The sequence below is a fragment of the Photinus pyralis genome, unplaced genomic scaffold (assembly GCF_008802855.1).
Source record: "Photinus pyralis isolate 1611_PpyrPB1 unplaced genomic scaffold, Ppyr1.3 Ppyr1.4_LG6, whole genome shotgun sequence".
In the NCBI taxonomy this organism is placed as follows: Eukaryota; Metazoa; Arthropoda; class Insecta; order Coleoptera; family Lampyridae; genus Photinus; species Photinus pyralis.
This window is the reverse complement of record NW_022170663.1, coordinates 8161997-8185316: the sequence shown is the minus strand read 5'-3', so window position 1 is coordinate 8185316 and position 23320 is coordinate 8161997. Positions and strand designations below refer to the sequence as shown.

The 23320-nt window shown below is 35.4% G+C and overlaps 2 protein-coding genes across 3 annotated transcripts in view; both read right to left on the bottom strand.

Moving 5' to 3' along the window:
- LOC116173268 (peroxidasin) overlaps positions 1–7743 on the bottom strand; it is a 39020-nt gene extending 31277 nt beyond the window's left edge. The window contains exon 1 of one of the 2 annotated variants that reach the window (XM_031490627.1): positions 7639–7743. Coding sequence is in view for 1 of the 2 variants with exons in the window: in XM_031490626.1 (XP_031346486.1) it covers positions 1335–1510 (176 nt within the window). In the remaining variant the exon portion in view is untranslated. Of the gene's footprint in view, positions 1–1334; positions 1610–7638 lie in introns of those variants that run through there. The other variant, XM_031490626.1, reaches the window with a different exon arrangement.
- A 5361-nt stretch (positions 7744–13104) lies between these two features.
- On the bottom strand, positions 13105–16046 carry LOC116173970. Its single transcript, XM_031491713.1, has 2 exons — positions 15852–16046; positions 13105–15765 (listed from the first exon to the last, which is right to left on the bottom strand). The coding sequence occupies exons 1-2, from the start codon at positions 15992–15994 to the stop codon at positions 13467–13469; spliced, it is 2442 nt and encodes an 813-aa protein (XP_031347573.1). The 5' UTR covers positions 15995–16046; the 3' UTR covers positions 13105–13466.
- Between the last annotated feature and the right edge of the window lie 7274 nt (positions 16047–23320).

The following is a 23320-nucleotide window of genomic DNA, read 5'->3' as shown; positions in this document are numbered from 1 at the left end:
AAAGTATAGGTTTGAATTGTTTTTTTCTTGCTAAATATGGCAAAAATAGTTATGTAGCAGTTTTTTTATATTTAACCATGAAAAAAGGTCTGTTGCGGAACAATGTTTTGTTTAGTTGTTGAGGTATAGCAAAATAAAGATTATTATTATTATGATCAGTGTTTCTTGTCAGAACTCAGGTCTAGCCTGGTTAACTAATGGCACGGATTAAAATCAAGTAACGGTTAGTGTTTGTCTGTATGTCGTTCGTCCGGTCAAGTCTTGTCGAGTCCTAAATTCTATAATTTAAAAAAAATAAAATAAAAAAATAAAATAAAAACACATTTCCTACAAGTTTAATTAAGTTATTAATATTAATTAATAAAGAAATAGTCAGCGGAATTGGATTCTAGTCAACAGCAGCATGTTCGGTGAAAATCGCCCGACATAATTTCTCTTTAACTTATTATTTTGAAAAACCGTTATTTACCACATATGTACTTCTTTTTAGTTCTGTTCCTCTAATTACTACAACAAAAACTATGGAAAAAAAGTGTTCAGTCGACGCGAAGTATACTCCGTTGCACTTGCACGTGAACTCGCGCAAAAAAAAGATTCACAAAAAAAGGCTGCAAAAAATAGAAAGTACTAAAAAATACTTTACCCTGTAATATCTAGAACGGGTACCCTAAAAATACACAGCGATGTCCAACTCGATTATTTACTTTGTCTTTAACAAATAGAAAGTGTGTAGATTAAAAAAATTAACCAAAGTAAAAAAGGTGAACAGTAGCGTGCGTAGGGGGTTCGCTACTGTTTATAATTTATATTAATGATTTAAGTATTTTTTTACCGTCTTACAAATAATTCTCTTGATTTCAAAAATGGTTATAATTTTTTTATTAAATACTTCTATTTTATAAATTATCTCGGCAAATAAAAAAGTTCAAATGCGCGTACGCCTGATTTTCCACTCCTTCATCCACCCTTGAGATCTCATACCCTTGGACAGATAAAATTCGCGCAAGTGTAAGCGGTATTTTACATTTAAAATATACCGCTAAAAATGTAACTTTCTACGAGATCTTTAGTGCTGAATTCGCGTGCGGACGTATGGACGAAATTGACGCATGTAATTTTCATGAAAAATGTGGTTTATCGATAATCAGACCTCTCTGTTAGGTACAAAGAGATCCGAGAACTGAATTCAGTTGCCTACTGCAATAATTAGTACCTGTCTATAAATAATGCATGTAAAATGTAAAAATAGCCTAGGCATGTGCGTTGCCAATGTAAGCGATTTAAAAATTATATAATAAATTTAAACCTGAAATATAATGCCTATCTATACTCACAGCAAAGTTGTTTGTAATGCAACATCGGGTACCGCCGAGAGATCTACTTGCATGCATCTTACTGTCTTTTTAAAACAAACACAACGTAGCGGACAAGGAAAGTTAGAAAAATTCCTTTTTTGTCCCTCGATTAACGTTAAAGTTAAAAAAATCAAAACGAATCGTAACATTTTCATTGAATGTTTTAGTTTTAATGAACACGTGAATGCGCTTCAGCCTTTCAATAACATTTCAATATGCACGCTCCATCGTGGTCTTCAAGAAACTGACTGTGACTGAGTTTATGTTTGCTTGACGCCTGATGCGGAATGGGATGGGAGTATCTACATAAACATAAAGGTTACATGTTTAGATCATTCCGATTCCACAACTCGCGGTCTTGCGGTGCATTTAGCGTATCATCCTCGATATAAAGTCGGGGGTAACCGCAGAAGTAAGTCATTCGAAACGACAAGCACAAAAGCAGGCGAACTTGGCAATCGCGCTTTAAATCGTGAATGTCGACGAAATTAATCCTTATTTCTATTTTTAGAAAACAGTATAACATCCCCTAATAACGTACGCTTCTTAAAAAGCGACGTAACACATAAATCCTCTTTTCGCGTAAAGTCAAACTGGGGCCCTATTTAAAAAACACCTAGATACATGTTTTTTTTTCAACATTTATAATTTTGGAAAAACTCATTACCTATACTCACATACAATGATCAATACACGTTTTATATAGAAAACGTTATCGTCACAGTTAATTAAATGAATACAGTAGGTAAGGGTGCCAAATAAACTTTGGGAGCAAACTTTAAAGCTTGCTCACGTGCCGAATTGTAGACTTGACACGAGCTTGGGAAGACTCCTTTAGGAAACTTTAGGAGAATTTTCAAAGATATGTGAAAAGAAAATTAAAACGAAATTGAAAGGAACCTTCAGAAGAGTTTGAAAACAACTTCAGAACTAACTAAATACATTGAAAACTGTAGTAGTTATAAGGCCTCGGACGGGCAGACAGACCGCAGACGGCCGAATGGACAGAGAAAGTGACTGCAATGGCGTTGGAAAATTCGCTAAAAATTGCTTCTTTAAAAGTTCCCAATAATTTTATTTATTTGTATGATAACATTAGAAGCACGATTGTATCTTGCTATTACATTAACTTGCTTTGCCCGTCCGCCTGTCTATCCGTCCAGGGCCTTACCGACTCCTACAGTTTCCAATATATTTAGTTCGTTCTGTTTGCATTCGGTACCTTATAGCTTTGGCACCTGAGCCAAGAAGAATTTGACGATTAATGTGCGCATTCGTAGACAGCGCATTGTCAACTTTCTTAATTATAAAAATACTCCTTTGAAAGTTTAACCATAGATGCTTTTAGTAAAAGCAAACGTATCGCATATTTATTCCAGGAAATGAAGGTTTTGCCCTGCCAATTCTTCAAAATGAATCGATTAACTTGAAATTAAGTAGAGAATAGCCCTAAGGATCAAAATCTACATCATGCCAAACGGGCGCTTTCATGCTGGGGGTAGTCGCCACCCCAATTTTTTATTGTAATTTTAACACAGAAAGTGTTCTATACGTTTTTTTTGGAAAGTTATTACTTCTTCAGTTATTCGCGACTGAAAGTACGAGTTTTTCATAAAAAAGATCAATGTTTTTAACTGGTTATTCGCAAAAAACTCAAAAGTATGCATTTTATTTAAAAAAACTGTGGGGAACAAAATCGTAGCTTTTAAAAAAATCAAAGAAAATGTTTTTTTAAGAATTGCTGTATGATCAATACGAACCGAGTTGTGGCTTGTTTAAAGGTTAGCTCTTGTTCTTTAAACGCTAAATTAGGGAGTTTCACAGCATTTTTTAAGAAAAACTTGTTATTAAAAAAACCTTTTTTTAAAAAACAAACTTTAGCATAAAAGTGAGTTACGGAGAAAATAGGGTAGATCCGTACTTTTTTCTGCGAAAAAATCAGCGCAAGCAACCCCCTAATTACCACTCTAATTAAAATTAGTCCTTCCCCTTTTCCAGTTTTCTCTACTTACGTATTTATTAATACATTCTAGAAGTGTGACCAGTTTAGAAGTACAGAAAAACATAACTATTGCCTTTTGGGCAGTACTACTAAATGCATGGAAAATCCGTTAAAGGTATTCGTCTCAGGGCGAAAACCTTTTTACTTGTTTTAACGTTTAAATTTCTTGGACGTTAAATGATTTTGCACGATTTTGCTTTAGGAACTTAAGTTGAATGGTCGGACGATGTCGCGTTAATTTGTTTCCAACTCTTCAGTTGTTAATAACAAGGAGTTGGAGCGAGCACCGGGGTTGTTTTGTAGACAATCTTAAGTGTTAGACCAAATGGCAAATACAAATATAAAGATACCTTTAATCTACAGAGTAGAAATATCTACACTAAACGCAAAGTGTGTCTGATAAGTGATAAGAGTATATTTCGCGGAAATCACAGAAATAAGGTAGGCAACACACCTAACACCCACGAGAATGCGCTAGAATGAGTTCTGTAAGCGAAGATTACCCGTATACCGATGAAGAAAGTGTAAAAGGAAGGACGATCATGGTGAAGGTGCCGGCAAAAGGGATCAGGAAAATTTACCGCAAGAGAGTACCTATGGACAAGGATGATGATGGACAAGGAACCAAGGAAAATCAGACGTAGAGTAGCGAGAAAGGATCGAGGTGCTGGTGGCACTTGAGTATTTTTTTCGAGATGCCCTCGGTATCATTTTATATTTTTTGGGCGGTCGAATCCGAATTTCGTGTTAATCGCGTTCGCGTTTGATCTCAGAATTCGATTCTACGGATATATATCCCTGAAAAGATGTGAAACATACATATGCAGCCAAACAATGAAAATACTAGGATTTATAATTCGCAATACTAAACATCACCACCTTGGACATTCGACGATAAGTATTTCACATAGAGTTTCTTTATAATAACTTGGTTAACAACAAAACATTGTAACAAAATTAAATTAAAACACAATGTTTTGTTTTATGTTATTTTGTTTTATAAATTTAATTAGTTTCAACTTAAGTTATAAAATCTTTATCCTGTAAATGAGTGTCTTGTCTGTTGGGCAATAATAATAAATAAATAAATAACGGATGCTACGCACGCTTCAAAGTTGGACAACAAATATTGGTGTTGGTTATGGTAACGGAATTTACTCGATTTATCCACCTTCCTTGCATTTATCCGATTGTAAACTACGATTTTTGTACTCGCAAATGGGATTTATTACAGATGAGTAGGTTTCTATGAAATAGGTAAACGATTGCAACATTCGAACGCTAATTAGAATTTGAGTTTCAAAGTAATTATCGCCTTTTTACACAACCTCGGACTGATGTAAAATTTTTTTTTTCTCCAACCACCTGAATAAGACGCTATTTTGTGACAGTGTTCGGTACCTAAAATTAACGTTTTGCGGATTAATTGCTTTCACCATGGCAACTGTACAAAAAGTGGATACTTTTGGTCCTAGTACCAAAAAGAAATTGACCTTGAAAATTGGCCAATTAAAAAATTACAATCACGGAGATATGTCACATTGACATCGTTTTACATTGCAGGTTGTAAGATATTTCTATACATACAAATCAAATATTTTTGCATATTCAATGCAAATAATGATGTTACCTATACGTATGTACATGTATTGAAAATGATTTACGCTCGCTATTTTTATTTAAACCATGTGTAACGTAATTTAGACATTCCGTGAATGTAATTTTAATACGTATACAACCCGCCGTCGCGCGTAACGCCATCTACTTCAGGCCCATTGCACTATTATCTGTCATTTTGAATTCAAAATTTGAAAAAGTTAATTGCAATTAATTTTAATTAAAAAACTGTATGGTAAGTATTTTATTTCAATACAAAATATAACAATATTAATTGTGTATACAATAAAATGACTGAAACTGATAGCGACATGGATTGCACTCCGCCAGAGATTATAGAAACGGCAGAACATGCTACCTCAAGATTTGCTCCCTACAAAGTCGCGAGAGGTGAGAAGTAAGAACGAATAGGTAATAAGTTAACCTAAAAACTAGAGTGGCATGACACGTGAGGACAAGAAAGCAGAAGTTCTTATACTAGTAGTGAAACTGTGACTGAATCTAAATTCGAATATAATTTGAAGTAAGGGGGTTGGAGAAAAAATTTTATGTTTTATTCGTACAAAAAATGCGTTTTCGGGACTCGGAAGGTTGCTGGACTCCGCTAACGCGTCGTCCAGCAACTATCTTCCTCGTCCCGAAAACTGACATTTTTTGTACTAATGAAACAAATAACTATTAACTAAAATTCCACGGCTCTCTAGATTTCATTTTTTCTACTATATGCTATCTAGATACAAAATGTATCTAGATACCTACCCTGAAACAAATGTATCTAAAAATGTATCTAGATACAATTTTTGTAATGTATCTGTATCTAGATAGTCCAAGTATCTGTCCAACACTGGCGCATGCACAACCTTATTGTTTGAGACGTCATTTCAATTTGATTTTATAAAAAGTATCTAAGCGTATAGAATTTATAAGCACAATAAACGGAAAAAATGTAAAATTATGGTACTTGATTTTTATTATAAATTTTTTGGTAATAAACGCAGAAAAAATCCTTCCTTGGTGCAAGTTCCGACGAACCAAAGAGCGAAAAAAAGTTGAACACGGACGGACAGACATAGTGGCCACACATTTTTTATTCTTGTGGAAATGGGCTAAAAATATAGCGCAGACTATAATAGTTTTGCCTTTAAAATCAATAGACAGTCGGTTTGTCTTATGGTGGGTTTAATCATTATCACTATTTCAACATCAAAAATCATTAAGAAATAGCTAATAGAAGCAAAGGTTTATTGCGCGTTGCTAACCAACGAAACCATCCTGAGCACAGTGAACTAATTGTAAAAACCCACCATTAGAATCTTACAGTAATATTCATTTCCCAGTTATCTAAAGCAAGTTGAATTTCTAGGAACTTTAAACGGGTTACCGCTTAATATAATCAAAGTAACGTAACTTTTCTGCCTTGTAGGTAGTTCAAATATGGCAAAGTTAACGACGCACGTTCGGGAATTTAACAAAATGTACGTATTTCATGCGATCTGACAATTATGAAAGTATAGTACGGGTAGGATAAGAAAAACGAAGAATGAGTATAGATAGCGCCGGAAATAAAATCGTGCGCCCAAAAAAAACAGAGAACAATAAGAACGGCGACAGAGCATAATAGCGATTAGGAATAGGTAGGTGTGAAACAAAAAGGTTTCAACAGAAAATAATGGAAAGGAATTTAACAGAACAAAATAAGATATATTGGTAGCAGTGGAGCGCAAACAAGAAAAACAATTAGGACACGTGTACATAACGGTCCTGGGTCCATTGCGATTATTATGAATTACACGTCGCGCAATTCACCACCTGCTGTAGGTATCTCAAGTCTACTTGCTACGTGCAATTCTCAAAGAAGCAATCAAGTGTTAAAACACCCATATACTTAACTAAGGCTTATCTGTATATCGAATGATAATTAACACTCCGGGAGAACACTTAGGGATTATTCGGTGACCTTGCGTAAAGCGATTTGCACATCATTTATCAATGTCCATTAGGAGTTTACATATCGGCAAAATAAAAAAATAGCTTTTTACATTATATACCTACGTACCTACATTTGGAGCATATCTTTTAATAAACCCGTATAGAACACGCGTCGATTACAGTTACACACGAAAAAACAACCTTTTTACCAAAATTCTAGAACTCTTTTCCAATTAAATTAAATTTATCTCAAGAAAAATATTGTTATTTTGAAAGCACCTGTTTTTTTTATCGATAGCTATGCACGTGGTTCACGATTGTACCACAACATGTGGTCACAATACAGAATTGTCGAATTTCATTTTATTTTCTGATAACCTATGAAAGAAGTAATGAATAATCCGCACGATGATTCTTCGCTTTGATTCTAAAGTATTCGGAGGTTACATGATCAATAATAAATTACGTTTTTGGATTTCTATGCACCGCACCCCAATCAATAGTGAAATCCAAATCCAATTTGCAGTTTTTTACAAGCGGCCAAAATCGCCGGTTAAAAAACTCATCCAATCCATCGAAAATCAAAAAAGGACTTTCAGTTGCGTGTTTGAATTTTGTTAGGCTCTTTTTTGTTGTTAGTATTTATAGAACCATGGAAAATTGAAAAAAGCGGATGTTTTTTGTTACATTTGGATTTCATTAAGTCGATTAAAAAACTGAAAATTTGCCGTTTACCTTTAATTAACTCGATCATACAAGGAAAATCGTTAACCAAATCGGGACGACGCACTACCTACACTTCACCATTTCTCTGCGACTAACCTACTGCAGACTGCCAAACCGGCATCGCATCGCAAGGTAACAGCGGCGCGATAACAGGTAGATTGTAGATAGGTCAGTGGTTTCTCTCCGACGTCATTATTTCTGTCCGATAACCGAAAACGGAAATCTTTTCAAATTATGACAACTGTTGCCTGCGCAAGATAACGCGATATGTTTCTAAAATTAATTTTTCACAAAATCTATCTCAACGAAACTTCCCAAAGTGTATAAAATTCCGAATCTAAACTAAGAATGTCCGCATTAAGACCACACGATAAATTTCAAATATCTTTCCCTACAATAATTTTCATGTTTTAATCTCATGCTCCTTTAGTACGAAACATGCATTACGTGCCCACGTTCCGTCGATCTGTCTGTCCGTTTCCGAAACACAATAAGATAAGAGTCTATATTTCAGGTAACAAACTATTGGTTTTATGTCATTTACCCTTTACCCCGCATTTAGTATTTAAATGGGATGCCCTAGTGTTAGCTATTTCTTTACGAACGCGAAGTTGAAGCGCGTTCCGGCGACGAGGCGTTTTGGCGCACATGGCGGTACTTATCGGCGGGGGGTTCGAGAGAGCGCGATTGATTATACACACGCATGCTGATTTAGAGCAAAGGCAATTTCGAATTTATCAATCGCATTATAGGATTAAACTTGAGTACCAGCGACAAAATTCCGTAATCCGGCGTTTTCCGGAAAATTTGGTGCAAGAGCACACTGATCATTCTGTTACGAATTGTATAATAATAATAATTTTGGACAGATAATCCCATTGATCCGTAGCCCAACGGGTTAATGGCATTGGTATTATACAGAGTGGCCCAATGAGAAGTATACAGAGGGCTTTTAGGGTATTAAATTTAGAAATTTCGAAAAATCCTCGAACAAGTCAATTTTGTATTCGAGGGGGACAACTTTCCCCTGAAATCTTGCAACATGTACGGCAGCGTTTTGAAGCAAATCTTTATTATTGCATGGAAGCAGGCGGGAGGCAATTCGAGCATTTATTGAAATAAATGTTGTGTTTAAAGTTATTTGTTATTTTTTGCACAATTTAAACCTTTTTTAATACTGTGAGATCAAAAATGAGTTGCTGCCGAGTCACCTTTGGAACTTTTGTTTACATGGAAAATCGTATTTAACTTGAACTTGCAAAGGCGACTCGACAGCAACTCATTTTTGATCGCCCGTTACAAGGTGACTTAGATCGCATTTGTTTTGGTTTTTTTTAGAAAAAACCATTTCCAATGCGAATATCTCCGAAACGAATCAATAGAATTTAAAAAGCAAAGCAGATTAGTAGCACGATTAAATTGACTTTCAAAAAATGTGCCATTTGCCATAGGATTCCATTTAAAATTTTAGGGGTTAAACTCCCTACGTAGAGGGGTGAAAACTTGGGTTCGTGATTTGTATTCCAAAAGTTGTCCCCCTCGAATACAAAATTGACGTGTTCGAGGATTTTTCGAAAATTCTAAATTTAATACCCTAAAAGCCCTCTGTATACTTCTCGTTGGGCCACTCTGTATGAGTCTGAAACTTTGTCGTATGCAATTGTTCAATTTACAATTGCTTTTGCCTTAAATTACCATGTAGTATACATAATACGCCGAGACGTCCGTGTTCGGGTCTAGTGCGTGTACATATTAATTAAAGCTATAAAAAAGAAAAAAATGTACCCACCGCTTTCATTAATTCGATCATACATAGGAAAAATCATTACAGAATCACCCTTAAGCGGTTCTTAAACCCGACAATATATTCAAAAGTTAACTGCTTTCTTTTATGTACCTACGCTCAAAAGCAGCTTCGTGTTTTTTGTCAAAAAAATTCATTGGATAGGGAGTGCCAAATGAACAATGCTCGGACGAAACGCAAAAAATTTTCTATTTCCTAGTCGCTTGTTTACATTCATATGAGCACACAAAAAGGGTCCAACTAAAACTTGCACCCTCTACTCTATTATACTGAACCAAATTTCACAACTACAACACGAGATCTAAAGCGTTCTATTCCGTATTTGTCAGCAATCACTAGGAACGTGTTCTGGTTTTAGTTCCGGTTTTTTTTTCGTTTTTTGTTTGTTTGTTTACTTTTAGTATTTCTGTATTTTTACATCTATCATCTCTGAATGTGTCTTTGTATATACATGCATTGGTAGGTATATTTAGACTTGTCGAAACACTTTCGTGTAATCCGACAAATAAAGATTATTATTATTATAAAATTCCCAAAATTCGGAAAAGGAACATCGGTTTTCCAGCCGGCTGGCGTACTCTTAATGGTAACGTTCAAAAATTAAAACGTCGTTGATTATTTACTCGGTCCCGTGTTTAAAAATTTGGGACCCGTCTTAAAATTCATGTTATTTAAGTGCGCTTCCAATAATACCAAACGCAACCCATTTTGATAACATTTGCTGCAACTGTACTCACATAAATGAACGAGTTGATCTATAGGTGCAAGCGCGAGCGACCTTGTCCGTTTCTATCCCAGTTTTCAATTACAATTAGCGGAGCTCAAATTATACAATATTAATTTTCTCTCGTCTTCAAAAGGACGAGAGCTTTCGAATGCTGCAAAGATAATTTAAATACCTCTACGGGAACGATTGCAAACTGATCAATTAAAATACGGTTTCTTTGTTTTCGGCGGCACCTTTTATTTCCAACTCCTAAAAGATAAACGAGTCCAGAACTCCAATTTCTCGTAAGGAAGCGCCTGTTTAAATTCGTCAGAGTACCGGGTGTTCAAAAATGCTGGTAGATTCCATTAATGTACGGTGTGTTCATTAAAACTGATATAATTCCTTGTACGAAAACAGGTACGCATTACATCCTGAACATTATAATTCCTCCAAAGTAAACAAGATATTTATATTGCAAAAAAAAATAATTCGTATCATAGTAGGAGCCGAATATCTTGCTCATTGTCAACCATTTTTCAAGGAATTGCGTGTCATGCCGCTACCATGTATTTTCATTTACGCAACATTATTGGATATACATAAAAACAAGCGTCACTTTGCAACAAATGACTACGCTCATAATTACGGTACTCGAGGCGCAAAAAATATAAGGGTTCCTTATTACAGATTAAGCAAATCAAAAAATAATAGTCCAAGAGTTGAATTGTACAACTATCTTCCAGATCCTGTTAAATGTCAACAATTCAATCAGTTTAAAAATACTATTAAGAACCATCTTCTGAACCACTGCTTTTACTCTGTAAGCGCATACCTAAACACACCCTGTGATTTAATGTAAAATACCTTCTACTGTTTTAAAAATTTACGATTGTTAATGAATAATTTTATTGTTGTATTATTACTTGCATGTATCACTGTATTTGTTTGCTATTTTATGTACCTATATATGTATATTTTTTTTTATTGGATGCTATGTGTCAATGACGTGTCGAAGCCATAGGATTGGTGGAATGACAAATAAAGATTATTATTATTACTCCGACATTCCAGAGTTTTTGACTTACCAAGGTGGTAGCGGATATAACCATCTGAAAATATGTGATATAATAAACTGCACCAATATAGACAACGAGCGACAACGGCCCTTCCGTTGACGAGTATTGACCAAAATTGAATCACTTATGGCCGTTTGCACCGACAAAATTAAGCGGAGCTTAGTTTAAAATCCATGACGATTATTGAGGCAATGGTCGTCATGGATTTTAAGCTAAGCTCAGATTAAATTTGTCGGTGCAAATGGCCATTAGTCCCTTGACCATTGTCTACACAGACGGAGAGTTCAAAATCATAAACTCACTTTTTGTCGCTCGTTAATAATGGGTAGGAAGAGAATTTACAAATGATTCCACTGAAGTTGCAACGTTATTTTTTAAATAGTATTAATTTCAGATGTCTACACTGCAACATAGTGTAATTTTACACTATGATTGCAAAGAGAGTATCATCATAAATCTAACAAATTGCAATATTTCTATTTTTAACTGGATATATTAAATCAATTGGATAGACTTGAAAGTGAGAAAATAAACAGTTCAATTACCAAATACAGATTAGCGTAGTAGGTCGCCAACTTGTGGTTAAATGCAAGCCCATTTTATTGAAAATGCCATAAAGTATTTGACGATAGCCAAAGGAATAAATTAATCATTTGTATGGTGATAAATATAGCAGTCCATTGCTAAAGTTACATTCCTTCTAGTTTTATACAAATACCATCAAGAGTGTCTTCTTTTTTTGCGAAGCTGATACGATTATGAGAATTTTCCCTGATAAGAAACATTGTTAATATCCCCTCCAACTTACATATCAAATACTAAATCGTCCAGGTCAAATAAGTATTAAATTAGATTTATTATTTATTGCTATCAGCTATCACCAGGTGCAGAATCAAACAAGCCTGCTCCTCCAACCCCATCATTTCCATCAGGGGCGGACTGGCCCGGGGGGGCGGGTGGCGATTGCCACCTGGCCCGTTGGAAATTTATAGTTTCTTGCACTATTAATAAGTTATTAACACGTTTCTCTAATTGGGGTTGATGTTAGGTTGTTAAACAATTAAAAAATTCTGTTTTAATTGAAGTACGTTTTACAGTGAATTTATCATTTATGATCGTAGCATGAAAGTGATGAAATACAATGATAGGCGACGCACCTCGTGTGGATTGTATATTTTGTTTCTTTTAATTATCAGCTGCAATTTAAAAAAAACCTGTATTGTAATTGATTTCCGAAAAAGGAGTACTTTAAAATGAAGCAAAAAATGTTTTTGTGGTGCACCGCAGAGCTACCCCCCCGCCACCTTCATTACTACACTAATACTTTAATGGCCCGTAACTTATGCAATTCCACCTGGCCCGCCCCTGACTAGAAACCAATTTCGAAAGAAAATTCAAAGGGCTGTAACTTTTGAACTAGTGGCCCAATCTTGGAACTGTTTCAAATTATGGATTCTACAGGACACATTCTATAAGAAAATTTTTTTTCCAGGTCGATCTGAGAGAATTTTTTTTTCGGGCTCAAAAAAAGGCAGTGTATAACCTTCCTTTTTTACCAAAAATTGACTGCACCAAAATTTCTCGGGAAAACACTTTTTTTTATTAATTTTGGTGCGTAGAATCTAAAACAATTCGTACTTTTTCGATCGGACGTCTCAATCAAAAGTTTTAATTATCAGCTGCAATTTAAAAAAAAACTGTATTGTAATTGATTTCCGAAAAAGGAGTACTAAAATGAAGCAAAAAAATGTTTTTGTGGTGCACCGCTACCCCCCCCCCCCCCCTATGCAATTCCACCTGGCCCGTAAGTACCCAGTCCGCCTCTGATTTCCATGTGCGACCAGTGACGGGCGAGTTGTTTTTGCAGGTAGAAGCTGAACCTCTAATGTATTTTCATGTTTATTATACAAAAACTTAAAAAGATGCACTACCTACAAATTACCTACATTTATATATAAGAGATAAAGATTAGGTATATGTTTATAAATATTTTGTTTTTCTCGTATCACTAAAACGTAACCGTAATTATACAACACTTAAGAAGTGCGACTCAAAAATAAAAAAATAAAATTACAAACTAAGTTCACAAATATTTTACAATCTAAACATGGCAAAAGATATGTTAAATGTTGGTGAGGAATAGATACAAATTATCAAATAAATATGAACTTATTGCGTTTATTAATTAATAGGAGCCTCTGCACTTATTTTTCAATTACAGTCTGTACAGAACAACAATAGGTACTAATTAGCACTGACTGAGATATATGGGACGATCTCGAATTTTTTTGTGATGCCTTTCTTGAAGTGCTTGAAAAGCGTCCTGTGGATTAGTAAATATAACTTTCGCTTCACCTGACGGTGTCCCATTCTCGTTATACCGTCTTAGAACATTATCGGGGGGTACATTGAAACCATCGAAAAATTCTAATATCTCATTCAATCCCGCTTTATAAGGAACATTTTCCATCAGTAGTGTACAACCTTTGGATCCCATATTTGAGGGATTGACTGGAGTTGGTAGAGGGCGTCTCATTGGTGGGCGGGGTCCCATAGAGTTCGGTCCTCTTGGTCCAAAGTTCCCTCCAAATCCTCTATTGAACATAGGCCGAGGTCCATTACAATTAAGATTTAGTCCACTAGTTCCCCTCAAGGTATCCTCCATGTCGGCACGTAACACAGAATCCACAGCTACCGTTCCTGACCCTAACGGTAAGCCATTCTTTTCTAAAGCAATTTCTGCATCAGCTGCAGAGGCGAATTCACAAAACGCTTCACCTGTGAAACCAACGCTTGAATTGACCAGATGAATGTTAGTAGGAACAATGGCGACATCTGAGAAAAAGTCGCTGATGTCACGATCACTAGTTTTTAAAGGTAAGCCGGTTAACGAAACACAGTCAGATCTCATATACACTTTATCGATTTCAATATCTTTGTCCTCATCATCGTCGTCGATCACTTGAACTTCATCCTGACTAACGGAAGCATATTCTTCATCCGAGCACGGCCGTATATCTAGAGGTTTTCCATCAAATGTGTATTTACCTTTTTCAGTGATCGCCTTTTTTGCATCGTCTGCGTTGGCAAATTTGATAAATGCGACAACATGTCTCTGCTGATTGACCAGCCAACACGATAGCATCGAGTAATCCGAAAAGATTTTTAGCATATCTTGCTCTTTGGTAAACAATGGTAGATCTTCAACTGCAATACAACTAAAATTAGATGGTACTGAACTTTTGAACATAATTGGACTGCTTTTTGCCCGATACTGATCGGGAGATGATCGTCTGTCATTAGAGTCCGATTTAAATTCTGGTCGGTATCGATCCACAGTAGACTCAAAAATACTGTCATCTAAGTGAGCAATCTCCATTCGATTATTCTTCAAAATCAGTCCATTTCGTTGCAAAGCCTCTATTTTCCCATCGGGTTGGGCAAACTGTATATGAATAATACCGGTACGTTTTCCATTTTCGTCATTAACAAACTTTATGCCGGTATTGTGTATGAAGATACCGTGGAAAAAACGACGTATTTCTCCATAGCCTCCATAGTAAGGTCTTAATGAAACGCAGCAGTTTTTGTTGTAGTCGGGACGTGGAAGATCAAGCAAACTAGGACGATCCGAAAGCATGGGAGATAGTCCGCTGTCAAAGCGACTCGCACGATTCTCAGGGCGACGAGACGGGAGGCGATTAAAACCTACCCCTTGATTATCTCCAAACTGATTCTGCATAGGTCGATTGACTGACTGAAAAGGTTCGTTGAGTCGATCCACATGGCCATGGAAATTTGGTCTATTGCCCATTGGATGCATAGATTGTCCCATAGAGTTCCAATTGTCTTGATTGCGATTTCCACCAAAGGTATCATTTCGGTTTTGGAAACCATTTCTATTTCCCTGCAGTAGGAGAGAGCTGGACGCTAAGGCGTTTAAATTGCGACGATTTTCTTCGAGGTTGTTTGCCAAGAAGGGATTAAGAAGGGTTTGTTGCTGTTGATGGAGAATGTTGACTGTGGGCGGCTCCTCCCACATTTTTGCGTTAGGTTCCTTGTCAGAATTTGAATTAGAGGAAAACCCGGACTTCTCCTCGGAACGTCTTCGATCCTTACTGCGACGATCGCGATCCTTTGACGGACGCCGTTCCCTGCTGGTACTTCTGTCCTTTCTTCGCCGTTCTCTACGTTCGCGAGATCTTGATCTGCTGCGATCGCGGCGTCTTCGATCGCGACGGTCCCTTTCGCGCGATCGATCTTTACGGTCGCGCGATCTCGAGCGAGAACGGCGACGGTCACGCTTTCCCTTATCTTTCGGGTCGTCCTTCCTTCCTACTTCGGGCATAAGTGGAGGAATGACGGCAGGTAAAATTGCTTGCATGGATTGAGCTGTAGCGTTTTGATGCATAAACGCTGCTAATGGATTACGCGCGGCCTCGATAATCTTCTGCATTTCTGTGCGCGAACTAAGCATAAGCTTAATTTGTATCTCCTTGATTCTGCCACCGTTAAGATTAAATGCTTGTCTGGCATCTTCATCGGTGCTAAATTAAAAAATGGCCGCTTTAGTAAGATAATGCAAATGAAATTGTAAGCGTATGCGGAACTGAGACAAAATGAACTTAGGTACCTGAAAGCTATGAAGGCGTCCCCTTGCTCACCGCCAACGATGTGAACTCCACCTTCTGGTATACTCAGCCCACTGAAGAATTGTCGAATGTCAAGGGCGTTCGCAGACCAAGGAAGATTTTGAAGTCTTATTATGACGCTCATGTTTGCGTCCTTAGGCGGGCCCTAGAACTTTAAGAAAATTCTGAAATATTTGTTTTTAGAAACAGAAATTAACGAAGAAGTTTGTGCAGAACAAAAAATTTAATTGTGTAGTTCTATGGTATTATTCGTAATGCGAGTTTCGTAATTCCTTTTAACAATGGTTTCTGCAATGAATCTGATTCGCGACTTCTTTGCTTTCTTATACAAATATGTACCTGTTCAATTATTATACTATAACTAGATGCACTTGTGTCAATAACGCCAATGAACGTTAGTATAACACATTCTCTATTATATGTATCTGTGTAGTCGCCTAAAGCAAATGTTTCCCCTGCCAGTAGAAGGAATACAATTTTAGGGGACTGGACGAATGTTTATGGGTGGTATTTTGAAAGTGTTTGCGCTATTCTAAGCCTTAAAGATATAAAATCTTTTCACTTTTATTATTTATTTGCATTTTTAATATTGAAACTGTTTTTTTTCTGAAATTACTTTAGAAACAATTAGTTTCGTCTGTAAAAAGGGTGAACAAAATGTGCTTTTCCTCTCTAGTGAGGAAAGTAAAAAACAATTGCTGCTATAATCCTAATCATGACATTTAAAATTGAAACATGTCCGTATCTAGATAGCTGTGTGTCAAGCTTCATTGTTGCATACAATAATTGTTTGACATTTTATGAAATATAATTTACCTTATTTAAACGCAGTGCTGATTGAAATTTAACAATTTAATATTACATAGGACCCTTGGATGAACTCTGTTATAGTCACCTCTTGAATTCCTACTGCATCCATTTCATGAAAAGCTCTTTCACCCTTAACTTCCAGTTCTTCACGAGAAGCAACTGGCGGGGACTTTGTTTTTTATACGACCCCACACATCAAAACGGAAAGCCATAACAGATAGGTATAGCGAATGTAATAATTGACCGATGTAGAATTTTTTTGACATTTGAAAGTGCAAAAAATAAAGTATTTGAAAAAATAAATTTTTTAAGATACGAAGTTATTAAAATTGACCAAACACCCTGTAGAAGGGCGATACATTTAAAGCATTCTCAGAGGTAGCATTAAGCCAGTATTGTTGATTTTGGAAGACTTTTTAAATTCAAGTCAACGGAGTCATAGGTACAGGACCTTAGAAAAAAGCAGTCAAACGTCAACAATTTTGAAAAATCTTGAATAACTTGAATCTTTGATGCTGGTATTAAACGACGCCGATTTCGAATAAGAAAGTCGCTATCCACATAAAATCGGAAGTGAAAAAGTCATGATATTTTTTTCGATAGATCATGAAAATCAATGTTGCTATGCAAATGTTCATAGGTATTTTGCGTGAAACAGCCTGCTCACATTTATTTTTGATCATCACGCCGCACTTGCTTTTTAGGTAAGCATCTATGGCTAAGGCGACCATTTCAGGAAAAATCGTGATACTTTCTTTCATGAAAAACTATGTTGTTATGCCGATTTTCAGATTTAAATTATCATCTGAACACTTTTAGCTAACGGTTTGCGTGAAGCAGCCTGTATATAGCGACCATTTTCCATTAAGATATTTCAAACATGCTTCTAATAAAGACAACATGCGCCAATATGCACTGTACTGTACCGCTCAATAGACGCTTTCATTTCATGAAAATTTAACCATACAGCACTAATGTAGGCCATGTCGAAAATCTATATTAAGGTCCTTCTTGAAATCGTGTGGTTGCCTATCTGTACGCACGATAACCAACAGAACATAAACTTAAAGGTGTCGAAAAGTTCGTATAAAGTTTCTTGTAAAGTTATTATCCTGAATTTTAAACATAAGTACTTCTAGTTGACGTTCATCTCGAAAAGTAGGCCTGCGCCGAATCATCTTCTTTATTGCTATTTTACTGCATGCTTCTTACTGACGTTGAGGACAAAGGCTTGGGTCTCAAAAATGTGATTATTAAAAAAATGTATGTGTAACACGCTTTTGATAATAATAATGTTTATTAGACCATTAAACATGATATTTAATTCAATCAGTTCAAAAATAAGAAACCATCTTCTGAACACACCCTGTGCTAGCTTAATATAAAATACCTTCTATTTCTATAACGTTCCTTCTTCTTTTGGAACATGCTCATATAGATTAAATCTACAAACGGATGTAGAACGACGACTTTGTACGTGACGGACAGCCGGAAGGACGAACGGACAAAGTGGCCACAATAGCGCATTTTTTTAATTTTTGTGGAAATGCGCTAAAAAAGGAGAGTAATTGTCTGCCACAAATCTATTATTAGCGCATTTCCACAAAAATTTAAAAAAATGCGCTATTGAGGCCACTTTCTCCGTCCGTCCGTCCATCCGCTCGTTCGTTGAGACGCTACTAGTTCTTTATCTCAAGAGCTATTGTTCTACTTTTTTCGCTATTTGGTTCGTTATGGTGTCGAGGCTTGCACCAAGGAAGGAATTTTTTCTGCGTTTATTGCTAAAAAAGTTATTGGAAAAAAAACAAAAAACCGGTTTTTACATGTTCCATAATTTTACATTTCTGCCGTTTATTAACAATCCTATAGAGATCGTTTATAATTTTGTATTGCTGTCTGTCGTCTGTCTGTTGGTCCGTCCCCCTGTTCCTTTGTCTATCCCTCTATCTGTTCGTGTGAACGATAAGTTTGTTTAGAAATGTCCGATCGCTTTTAGATCTCCATTAGTTATGAACTGAATTGCATGAAATTCAATAGGGCATAGCTTTAGCCATATAAGCCGAGTCGAATCGATTCAAAATTCACAGTGCCCTTTTCGCATCTCGACCATTTATAAACCGAATTGCAAACTTTTTTATTTATAAAAGTATTTGAATGAACTTTGATACATAGGCACTTGGAATAAAGGAAAATCAAACGCCAGTTTCAAAATTTGGTTTTACGCAGTTTTTATCTATGGAAGCATTTAAATTAAATTTGATGCATAGGCGCTTTGAACAAAGGAAAATCTAATGTTAGTTTCCAAATTTAAATTTGCGCATGCGCAGTTCCAACTTTCTTATTTAGAAAAGCATTGAAATGAAATTTTTCTTATAAACAGAAATTAAAGTAGCACGTCAAACATGGATTGCACATTTGCAACGCTATCTTTCATATTTGTGGCCATATTTTTACGATTTTAACAGAAGTTGCATCTTACAAATGGGAAATGAATACAATTGGAAATGCGCTTTTTGTATCAGAATTGCTGTTTAAAACACACTTGAGCATGCAACACAAGGCGATTAAAGCACGCCAAGCTTTAGGTTGCCAAGTAACGTAGTTCAAATATATGGGCAAACAATCCTCCCAGCGAACACGTTTTGCAACACGACATAGCAATTGCGAATCTCTGTCTGCAAAACAGTATCCGCACATATATGTGCAACATTACCTATAGAAATTCTTACTTAAAATGTTTACTTTCTTATATGTTCCAACACTTGGAAAGCGCAACAACTGCATCATGAAAGTTGCAAAACAATTCAGAAACTTCGCTTTCGTTTCTTCTTCGGTGTACATTTGCTAAAGGTACGTTTCACAACAATTGTATATTGATTCTTTTGCAATTTTTACGTAATTAGTGAACCCCATAAATTTCGTATCAAACTTGCAGCAATGTTTCGAATCCTCGAACTCCTCAGAATTATGTTACTAAATTTTCGAAATAATTAAGAAAGTATGGGATTGCTTATTTAATGTTGGCAATGTGCGGCGTATTTTTCGTAAAATTGTTTCCGTACACTTTTGTAATTATTTTCTGATAAAATCAGAACAACAATCGAGGTAACAAGTAACAACCGTGCTCCAAAGAAATCGAACGCGTATTTTTTCCCTTAAACTTGATGAAATATTAAAATAGAGGAAGGATATACATATGATAACAAATTAACAAATAATGTAGGTAATTCATACGACTCGATTGCTTATTCACGAGTACGATTCGCTCGTGATAGCGCAACTTGGTAGGCATATTGGTATTTATAAAGAGAGGGTGACATGTAATTTTTGATTCGCTTTTTGGTTATTAATAATCTCTTTATTTTAAACTCAAAACTTCACAAATATAAAAGAGATTGAAATTAACTTATTACATAGGTACTTCGAATGAGTTATTCAAAGAATAAATGCAATAAGTTGCATCTGCATAGTAAACAGGTAAGGAATAACAAGAATGCTCTGGGTCTGGAAAGGATTAACGGGAACTTCTGTACTGAAGTGGGGTGCTTTACAAAGATGTTGAAACTTGAAAAACTATTAGCATTAGTACAATTTTTTAGAGAGTTAAGTCAAGTGTATACCGAATTATCCACATTTCTGTCGATTAAATACTTACAGGTAAATATAATAATTATTTTATTTTATTCATCAAAGTTGTTAATTCGCGTTTGATTGTTTCTATAAATTATGCAAACTAAAACATGTTTATAGTTTTCAGATCATCCTGTTAAACATTACTACCGATAAAGAACAAGAAGAAAAACAACGGGGCAAGTGCAACAGTTTTGATAAATCATAAAAACATGCTACTAGTTTTGAAACTGATGTGCTTATACTATCATATTTACAACAATGCTTTAGATGAAACGTTAGCGCCTCAATTCCCGGCTAGACAATGAAATAAATTATAGCCATCTATATTTTTATTATTGATTAAAGTGAGTAAAAGTAGATATCTCTGTGTTTATAGTGGAATTAAATTCTGTTCAGTTAGTAATTTTAATTAATTACTTTATGTATTTTTAGTAGGCGAAAGGGGTTGTATTTTGTGTACTCCCACTTGAGAGAACACATTTTGCGGCACTACACAATGTCAACATTTTAGTCCAAATGGTTATTAACTAATTAAAAATTTTTTAAGCCACAGACTTTATTGCCATCTCTTTAGTTTTGCAGAAATCGTTTCGTACGTTTGGAATTTGCACTGCTTTACAACAACTTCTTTCTTTTCAGATGCAGTGAAACATAATTTTGCTGGAGCTACGAACTATTGCCACGTACCTATGACTGACTGCGCTACAGTTTGTTTAAAAAATTGTTATAAGTGTACGTAATATATACAGGGTGTCCCTAAAAGGTCTGTACAACGCGCTACCAGGGGTTCTTGGTATCAAAATAGGACGATTTAACCCTACTTACCTCTATCCAAAAGTGCTTCGTTAAGGCGCTATCTACCGCCAAGGATTTAAAAAAAAATCGTTATTTTTATTTTATCGGAAAATGGTTTTGCCGATTAAAATGAAAGTCGGGATGTGAATGTCTAATGTAAAAAGGGTCTTTGTGATATCATCGTTTTGATTGTAGTTGCTATGTAGGTGGTAAAATACTGACCATCCACATCTGAAGAGGTCTAAAACTTTTTAACTACTATTTTGACGGCTCTGAATTTTTAGACACTGATAGACAGTTTACTTGCAAGCATTTTTTGTCTCTTGATGAATATCGCTATCTGTGATGGTTTACGAAAAAAAAATAAATTTAGGCATGATGAATGGCATGCACCATACATGCGATTGTTCCTCAAAAACCATAAGTGCAAGCAAGAAGTAGGCTATGAAACCGTAGTGCAAGCAAGTAATGTAGAATAAACGAACACAACAGAGTAAGTCAATGTAAATTTTCACGCATACAAAGCATTATACGGCGTAATAAATTAAACTGTGCCCTTTGCAACATTGGTACGTTATTTTTTAAAGTTTTAAGTCTTCAAGCAAAACGTAAATTGTTAAAGTTTAAGAAACAACAAACAAACGTTACGCCACTCTAAGGTTTAACAGCCATCTTCTGATTTTTTGAGGAACAATCGCATGTATGGTGCATGCCATTCATCATGCCTAAATTTTTTTTTTTTTCGTAAACCATCACAGATAGCGATATTCATCAAGAGACAAAAAATGCTTGCAAGTAAACTGTCTATCAGTGTCTAAAAATTCAGAACCGTCAAAATAGTAGTTAAAAAGTTTTAGACCTCTTCAGATGTGGATGGTCAGTATTTTACCACCTACATAGCAACTACAATCAAAACGATGATATCACAAAGACCCTTTTTACATTAGACATTCACATCCCGAATTTCATTTTAATCGGCAAAACCATTTTCCGATAAAATAAAAATAACGATTTGTTTTTTGAATCTTTGGCGGTAGATAGCGCCTTACCGAAGCACTTTTGGATAGAGGTAAGTTGGGTTAAATCGTCCTATTTTGATACCAAGAACACCTGGTAGCGCGTTGTACAGACCTTTTAGGGACACCCTGTATATAATATATGTACTTAAGAATATTGTTATTAATGTAACATTATGCCCGTTTGAATTGGAATAACGTTCTTGTCACTTGTTTAAACGTAACTATCATGCTTACAGTACAAGACATGCTCAACTCATTAGCATACCAATAGCTAAATCTTCAATTATTATTAATAATTCACATATAGTAATAGTTGTGAAGATATACAATTGCATTCCTCAGGGTATAAGGTCAGTTCCTTCACTTGATATGTTTAAAAAACGCTAAGAATGCGACTTAATTCCTTTGTTTTTTTATTCTTTAAAGGAATTCTTTGAAGTTTTCCAAGAATGAGTGAGTTACGTAGTTTAGTATTTATTAATTTTTAACTGTACATATATTTATATTTTCTTGTTTGTTTACGCTTGTTAATAATTTTTGGAAAATTTTTGAAATATTCAACTCTGGTAAAGAATAAAAGTTTATATCTATCTTATCTGTCAACAAAATAAATACCATTAAAATGTGTAGTTTTACTATTGAAATTTGTTTCACAAAATACTATAATGGATCATAAAAATTGTTTTAATCACTAAAAGAAATTATAAAGATAATAGCCAGGTTGCGGACAGCATTTTCCGTTATGTTAGACGGCCATTTTTCCTTATAATATAAGTTTATAAGTATAAAACATTTTTATAGCAAAGTTAAGTTGCGGTGTGTGCTGGGCGTGTTCAATTTTGCTTATAAGTTTGAAGGAGTCTTAACTAGGGATGGGCGATAGCTGTTTTCACCTATCGATAAGTATCGGGTACTTACCTATCGATATATTTTACTTATCGATATGCCGATAATTATCGAAATATCGATGGTTATCGATATATCGATACCTATCGATATATCGATAACGATCGATATATCGATAACTATCGATATATCGATAACTATCGATAACTATCGATAGTTATCGATATATCGATAGTTATCGGCATATCGATAAGTAAAATATATCGATAGGTAAGTACCCGATACTTATATCGATAGGTGAAAACAGTTATCGCCCATCCCTAGCGATAACTATCGACATATCGATA

Bases quoted from the DNA above. Each gene is read 5' to 3' on its own strand.
- LOC116173970 (XM_031491713.1), bottom strand. From the start codon at position 15,994: ATGAGCGTCATAATAAGACTTCAAAATCTTCCTTGGTCTGCGAACGCC. The intron at 15,766-15,851 runs GTACCTAAGTTC...TTTTTAATTTAG, and splicing joins GACGCCTTCATAGCTTTCAG to CACCGATGAAGATGCCAGAC.